Source organism: Papaver somniferum, chromosome 11 (assembly GCF_003573695.1).
Source record: "Papaver somniferum cultivar HN1 chromosome 11, ASM357369v1, whole genome shotgun sequence".
In the NCBI taxonomy this organism is placed as follows: Eukaryota; Viridiplantae; Streptophyta; class Magnoliopsida; order Ranunculales; family Papaveraceae; genus Papaver; species Papaver somniferum.
The window spans coordinates 21,164,764-21,172,120 of record NC_039368.1 but is presented as its reverse complement, the minus strand read 5'-3'; the positions used below and the strand labels follow the sequence as shown (position 1 = coordinate 21,172,120).

Below are 7,357 nucleotides of genomic sequence, written 5' to 3'. Positions count from 1 at the left end.
ATTTTAGACTATTATAACCCAAAACAGAAATATCAGAATCCCATCAAGAATTTGTTTCACATTAAAAACTATGTTAGACAGCAAGTACATTAACTCAATTTTTAATTTAATTTGTTTCCTTTTAAATTTCAGTAAATAAAAATATTTGCAATAAACATAGTAAAATTAATCCAACCATTCCATTAAAACCTGTAAATCTATTGTAATAATCACCAGCCATAATTAAGTTTTGCTAAGACACCAGCTAAGATAATCTATAATGTTCTTGCCCATCATTAGTGATTTCACACCAGCTTCATACCAAAACAGCAAAGATAATTACTGTGGTGGGAGAAAGATTTTCTCCAAGAAGAACCAACAGGGTTGACCTGAGTCAAAACGAGTTGAGTAAGGGTCAAATACAGCTTTCCAGTAATCTTTCACGGGTAACTTGGCTGACAGTGTAGGTATTCCTAAATGAACACAATACTAGAGCAAGGCCAGCTTTGCTTATTCACGCATAGACTAGGATGGAACAGTTTTAGTCCATTCGGAAAACAAGATGTTTGTGATTGGCATATCTTTTATTTTAACCGATAAAATAATAAGCTGGTGTTGGCGAGTTTAGAACTCAGATCAAGCATTAGCATCAACGGACCATAGCTTTACCAATGTATTACACTAACGAGGACCCTTTACTTAATACTGACTTATGCTTATATTTGCTTACCAAGAACAAAATGCTGCCAGATAATAATCATAGCTCTTGTGCTAAGACTGAAACCTTTAAGCTACAAACAACAACGTAACATAGAAGCAGAATCCTTTTAAAGCTTCGGCCTACAGATTCTTGAAGATCCCATGTGATAGTTCTTATTTTTTGTTTTTATTTTTTGTTGTGAAACATGTGATCATACCTTTCCGATCCATGGATGCTGATGTTTCAAGTTACAGAGGTGTAGGTCTCACAACCATGAGTCCAGGACACCAACGCTAACATATTTTACAGAGGGGTAAAAAATGAAGTATGAGAAAATAGTCGGTCCTAAAAAAGAAAAGAAAAAACATAACTGAGTCACTGACGCATCACACGTAAATAAGTACGTTTCGGGTGTAAAAAAAAAAAGAAAACTCTGGTATCGAAATCTTTATCTTCCTTGCTCCCTTTTCTTTTTTAGATCTCTCCGTCAGTCTCCTGTAAAAGGGCTTTTCATGACTGTAAATCTCCAACAGTACATAGACACAAAACATAACTTTTCAAAGAACTATTTAAACCACTTCTATACTTAATTTTCTCCTCTTCTTTTTCTTTCTCAAGAGAGAGAACAGGTGGTATGGTGTGGTGTGGTGGTAGTAGTACTAGTATTGAATGAACAAACCTTCTCTTTTCTTTTTTTCTTTCTTCCTCTGCAAAACCAAAACATACAACAACAACACTTTTTATTATAGACTAGTTTTTCTTACAATCAAATAAAACCCTTCTTTGTTGCTGAATCAAATAAAGAGAAACCCACCGCCCCCTTTTGTAAGTTATGTCAGGTTTATACTCGCATAATTTTTTACCAGCGAGGGCTGTTTCTCCACAGATAAGAAATACACCGGATATTGATAGGTGGGTTTTGATTCTGTTGATTGATTTTTTGTTTTTTTGTTTCAATTTGGATTGATTTTTATTTTGGGGGTTTGTTTGAATTTTTCTTGGTTTGTATTAAAAATAGTCAGTACTTGACTGAACTATTAGCAGAGCATCAAAAGCTTGGACCTTTCATGCAAGTTCTACCTATTTGCAGTCGACTATTAAATCAAGGTTAGTTTTTTTTTTCCATTGATTTTAGTTTTTTTTTTATTTGATTTTAGATCTATGTTTGAAAGGGTTTTGATGTATTACTGGTTCACTTAATGCTATATATTTTATGCTTTGACAGTAAAAGGTAGATCAGATTTTGTGGTTGTCGTCGTCATTAATATTTACTTCATGTTAAGCTACGTGTACCTGTTGATTTCAGTGTTGCAACTTAGTATGTTTGTGTCCACATATTGCAATCATTTTTTCTCGACTTTATTATACATCATTGGCCAAGTTTGAATGGTGGTCGAGTTATAAATGGGTTTCTCCAATACCGAAAATCTTTTTCTATGCCCAAAGTTTGTTAGTGTTATTATGTTCTATCCGGGGACATTGAAAACAGTGGGTAGCAATGGCGAGACCATAGTTTTGGGTGTCTTGGATGGGACACATTTTAGTGCTCTGAGAAGCTCGCCATATTGTTTAATGCTATGACACCGAGTAGAAAGTAAATTTATTTATGTCAAAACCTTCATGATTTGTTAATTCAGGAGTTTGCTCAGAACTTTGTAATCCAGTGGTAAACTCCAATCCCATCTGTAAACTGGTTGTTTTGCCTGTGCAGAGTTTAAAGTTGCCCAGGGCTTATTTAGGAAAAGTATTTGCTGTCTTCATATCTTTTCTCCGTGGTAATCTGTTGAAGTAGTTGTTGAGATTCTTATATTTCAGTATTCTTTCTTCTAACAGAGATTATACGGGTCTCGGGGAACCAAGGTTTTAATGAGTTCGACAGAATGCAGCATGGAAGCCCCAGCCCCATGGCTTCTTCAAACCATATGTCAAATATCGGAGGAACAGGTTTAGGTGGTTGGAATTCTCTCCAGCAAGAGGTAAATATGCCCCTTTCAGTTATTACTGCATTTTTTCTCATTTTCATTGGGAATGACCGAGGAGAGTTCATTTCACGACCTTTTGGTACTTATACTACTGGTTAATGTTGTCTTGTTAAAGTTATGCTACTTATAAGGAACCAGTTATGTGACCGAAGGTCCACTTCCCCTCTGTTACTGCTAACTACTGCCACCATATTTCAATAAAGAATATCTGATCAGTTATATCATATTGTTAATCTTTACTAGATAGATACGCGCTCAGACTGTCAGACATACCAAAATTTAATTTAGTAGATATTAAAAGTTAATGGGTTTTCGCTCCTGACGTTTCATCTCCTTCCTCATAGAAGTAGTACTTCGCCGACGTATCGGCCTCTTTATCTCAAGGGACTTCTAGTTCTGGTATGTCAGAATCGCCCAGTTATAGCTTGCCCATACTGAAGTGCTACAATTTTAACAGGTCTTACATGGAGTGGGTCAATGCCCAACATTGCACACAAATACCTAAATTTCTAGAAAGGTTGAATAATTAGATAATTTTTTAACCGAAAATGCTAAAACTCGGAAGTAGACTGGTGTACACTTATCGGTTCATACTTAGTTTTACTTAGAAGATTTCTTGAGTAACGCTGTATCCTGCCTAAACTCTGGAATAACCATACAGTTTGATACATGTGAATGGTTGCTAAACTGCAACTGATCGCCTTGTGCATGCTAGGTATTTTTGCTGTATTGAGCCAGGGTTCTTAAGGGAATGAGACGCATACTATATTCAAACCAAGTGAACAACTAACTGTTGAGGGTCTTAACTTCTCTCTTAGTGTTGTAGGCCTCTCATTGAATCACTGGGTTTGTTGTCTTTACCATCCTCTGATTGTGGATAAGTAAAAGCAAAGAAAGAAAAAAGAGACTGCAAAAAGTAGACAAATAAAGAACAGGAATGGACTTCAAGGTTTGGAGCAGGAACATACTGTTGAATTATACCTATACCTCATCTATGCCTTACACTGGACAGTTCTGATTATTTAGCTGTTTCGGGTTTCAATAGTAGGCTCGTGTCTTAGTCAGTCGTCCATGATTCATTTTGTGCTTCTTTCACCTGCATAGTCAGTGGATTCATTTTTTGTTGTTGTTGTGCACGATGTCGGTGACTTAGAAGAAGATTCGAAAGTGTATAAATCATCAATTCCTGTTTTTCGATGCAGTCACGAGTAATCATAAATAACCATCGTTTTTACTAACTTGATATAGTGATAGTTGATGTTATTGTTGCGACCCGCGGTCTGAAGTAGTCAAGTATATAATAACCATGGGAATTTATCTAACTGTAGGACTAACACATTTACTTCACCCGAACAGAGATTAGGTGGACCGCAGGGGATGACGATGGATTGGCAAGGGGCGCCTGCTAGCCCGAGTTCATACATTGTGAAGAAGATTTTGCGCTTGGAGATTCCAGTAGATAGTTATCCAAATGTATGGTGCTGTTGAACATTTTAATTCATCTAACATTGATATGTTTCATAAATTCTCCTCAATAGAATCTTGCAATTTTAATTCAAACTCTAAAACTAGATTGTTGTTATGGATTTAGTTCAATTTTGTTGGGCGACTTCTGGGTCCCAGAGGAAATTCACTAAAACGGGTGGAAGCTTCAACTGGGTGCCGTGTGTACATTAGAGGAAAAGGTTCGATTAAAGATCCAGGGAAAGTAAGTATATATCCTTCTCAAAAGCTTGATTTACCACCAATTTTATAGTATCCTTATCTTGAATCACTTGCCAAACCAATTGTGGATCTGATGTTAAGATTCTTAACATTGTTTTTTTCTTGTTTTTTCTTTTTACTTGTAGGAGGATAAGCTTCGTGGGAGACCAGGCTATGAGCACCTCAATGACCCACTGCACATCTTGGTGGAGGCCGAATTACCTGTTAACATTATTGACACAAGACTGAGACAAGCGCAGGAAATTATCGAGGAGTTACTCAAACCAGTGGTACGTATTTCCAACCTATGCAATTCCTTTATTGGTCTGTCTGCTTCTTATCTGCTGAATAGCCAACTTTGACAAAATGACTTTTTATATTGCGTACACGTGATTTCGGATGTAGAATTTTTGGATTTAACATCAATAAGTAATTGATTAATGAGGAGGGTTCCATTGACATGCGTTAAATAACTTGGTAATGACATTTTCATGTAGATAATTCTCACAAAAATCAACCACATATCTCTATGTTTATAACCGCATCATTCATGGGTTTGAATATCAACCCTATCTGAGCTAATTGATGATATAATCAGCAAATTTGAAAGACGGTTTGAAACATTTAGAGAATGATAATATGGTTGCTGAAATTAAACCTAGCTCATCTCCATGTGGATCCACAAGATATTGCAATGTCATTTTGAAAACGTCCATGGATCCCTCTTTTCAATTAGTGGATTTTTTTGGTGTCTTGTTAAACCACCACATCACCATGTGCAGTCGTAGATTATGCTTCAATATTTTGCAGAAGTAAAATAAAAAGCTACGACGTTCTTAACTGTTCTGCATTGAAAACGGTCTAATAATTGGTATTACGAAACTGTCTCTGATAAAATATTTCTTCGCAGGATGAGTCTCAGGATCTCTATAAGAGGCAACAACTACGAGAACTGGCTCTTTTAAATTCTAATTTCAGAGAAGAAAGTCCTCGACCCCCAAGTGGAAGTGTTTCTCCTTTTGGTTCTAGTGGAATGAAACGTGCAAAGACAGGGCGGTGACAACCCCTCTCTGAATTGGTTCTGCAAGATATATTTGTTGTGCCCCATATATACCTCATCATGTGTGTTGCCTCGGTGTGTATACAAGGAAATGGGGACTGCGGAAGAACAAAAAAGGTTATTGGCTGGTGTGGTTGGCCCTTCTGTTTGGGAATATTTATCAATGTCAAAGAAATTAGGCGAAGAAAGAAGGCAACATCTGATAAAGTACTTGTCAGTCGGCCGTATGCTTGGATTTTCGTAACACTGGTTATGTCTTTATTTGTTGCAACTTAGAACATTTATTGAATTTATTTTTATGATTTCACTTTTTCTTTGAGTGCGTGGAAGTTGTATCAACAGTGGGATAGTCGGGATGTGGTGCAAGAATTGACGTGGTTTGGTATATGTTCATTAACTTTGCTGAGTGTTTTAGTAACTTGTTCTTTTTAGTAGCTCTTTCACTGAACAAACCACAGAACTCAAGAACGAAGTACACTTGTTGAATATTTGTTAGAAGAAATCTTTTGTATTTTGTGTTCGAGCTCTATAAATTTATAATTTTTGTATTGATCATCCATGCAGAGTTTAAAGACTGAATTTATGTGATGCTCTCCAAGTACAGGTACAGTAAGGCAAGGAGAAAAATAATTGTACTCCAAATGAAGAGACTTTGGTTTACATCAATACCTCTTGTCAGACAACTCCAAAATAATGGAAGATGTGTTTAAATAGTTATGGTTTGATTCGTCAAATTTTCCTGCTCTATCTCGACTCTTTTATTCGTCAAATTTTCTTGCTCTATCTGGACTCCTTTTCATACACATCACAACCTTTAAGTGGAAGTCTACCATCTCTTAAAGACTAATTTAACACTACATAAAAAACCAACATGACACAAAAAACTTAACACCAGGATAATACAGATGAATTTTACTTATTTTTTTAGCATTGAAAGTTGTCTGCCAGTGGGTTGAGAAGGGTTTGTTGCAGTTCAAGAAGTAGAAGCTGGGTCTCATTAGACAGTAATGGGGAAGCTAGTCTTGTGGAGATAAAGAAAAATACGATATTATGCACCAATTCCGCATTCCTGCAAAGGATTTGCGGAAACTCGATCATTTATTAGCTTTTCCTTCTATGATTGCAGGGAAAGAAAAAGCAATTTTGGTAAATAATCAGTACAACAAAGGTTTTGATCACAGCGGCTTCCGTTGAAGCATCTCCTCTCAAGAGTAGCAAGAATCGAACCAATAGCCGGTTTTTATTAGCATTCCACCGAAGTATGGCATGTTTACTGATGGCAAAATCAAACCCTTCGGCAAGTGCTCAATCTGGAAATGCAATAAGAAAATTAAAAACTGTAAGACCTTAGTGAAAAACAAAAGAAAGAATAATTAGAAGAAAAATAACGCTCACTTATTGTTGAAATGGTAGAACTGTGAGCTCTGAATACAGACTGAAGTGACAGAATTACGGATGTTAATGGAGCGGCTGCCGAATTCCAAAAGAGCTAGTTACAAAGGAAAAGAACTTTCAAGTGTTTTGTGGAAAAAAAAAAGGATAGTTTCGTAAGTTTTTGCCTCTTGGTGATCTTGGTGATGGACGGAAGACTACATGGCAGATTTGAGTGTTAGTAAAATGTAAAACAATTCGATTGTCTATATAGGTAGAGATTTCAGGCATGTGATAGAGCCATGGTAGGTTGGCATGTTATTGAGCATGAGCAAAGGGAAAATGACATGTTACACCTAACTAATCAACTAGGCACGTGATAGATACAAGTAAAATTGAAATCAGTTTCAACCATATCGTTAACTAAGCCAAGGTAGTTTGATATTTTAGCCATCCTATGTCAGTGTCACGGCCTGTCTGCTTATCTTTCCACAAGATTTTCCCCAAATGATGTCTATTGGAGTCACAACCCAAATTGTTCCTAATCACCTTTTTACATTT

At 36.4% G+C, this 7,357-nt stretch overlaps 1 protein-coding gene and 1 long non-coding RNA gene across 3 annotated transcripts; one reads left to right on the top strand and one right to left on the bottom strand.

The window, feature by feature from the left end:
- Positions 1–1,179: 1,179 nt before the first annotated feature.
- On the top strand, positions 1,180–5,945 carry LOC113322182 (KH domain-containing protein At2g38610-like). 2 transcript variants are annotated; one of them, XM_026570223.1, is made up of 7 exons: positions 1,189–1,591; positions 1,698–1,786; positions 2,513–2,655; positions 4,018–4,134; positions 4,253–4,369; positions 4,512–4,655; positions 5,276–5,945. In XM_026570223.1, exons 1-7 carry the CDS (start codon positions 1,512–1,514, stop codon positions 5,423–5,425), a joined length of 840 nt encoding a protein of 279 aa, XP_026426008.1. In that variant the 5' UTR covers positions 1,189–1,511; the 3' UTR covers positions 5,426–5,945. The 2 variants fall into 2 exon arrangements, with proteins under 2 accessions (XP_026426009.1, XP_026426008.1); XM_026570224.1 differs by lacking the exon at positions 4,018–4,134 and having other exon boundaries at positions 1,180–1,591.
- A 377-nt stretch (positions 5,946–6,322) lies between these two features.
- Positions 6,323–7,036, bottom strand: LOC113322184. Its single transcript, XR_003347074.1, has 2 exons — positions 6,821–7,036; positions 6,323–6,735 (listed from the first exon to the last, which is right to left on the bottom strand). It is a non-coding gene; the product is annotated as an uncharacterized LOC113322184 (long non-coding RNA).
- Between the last annotated feature and the right edge of the window lie 321 nt (positions 7,037–7,357).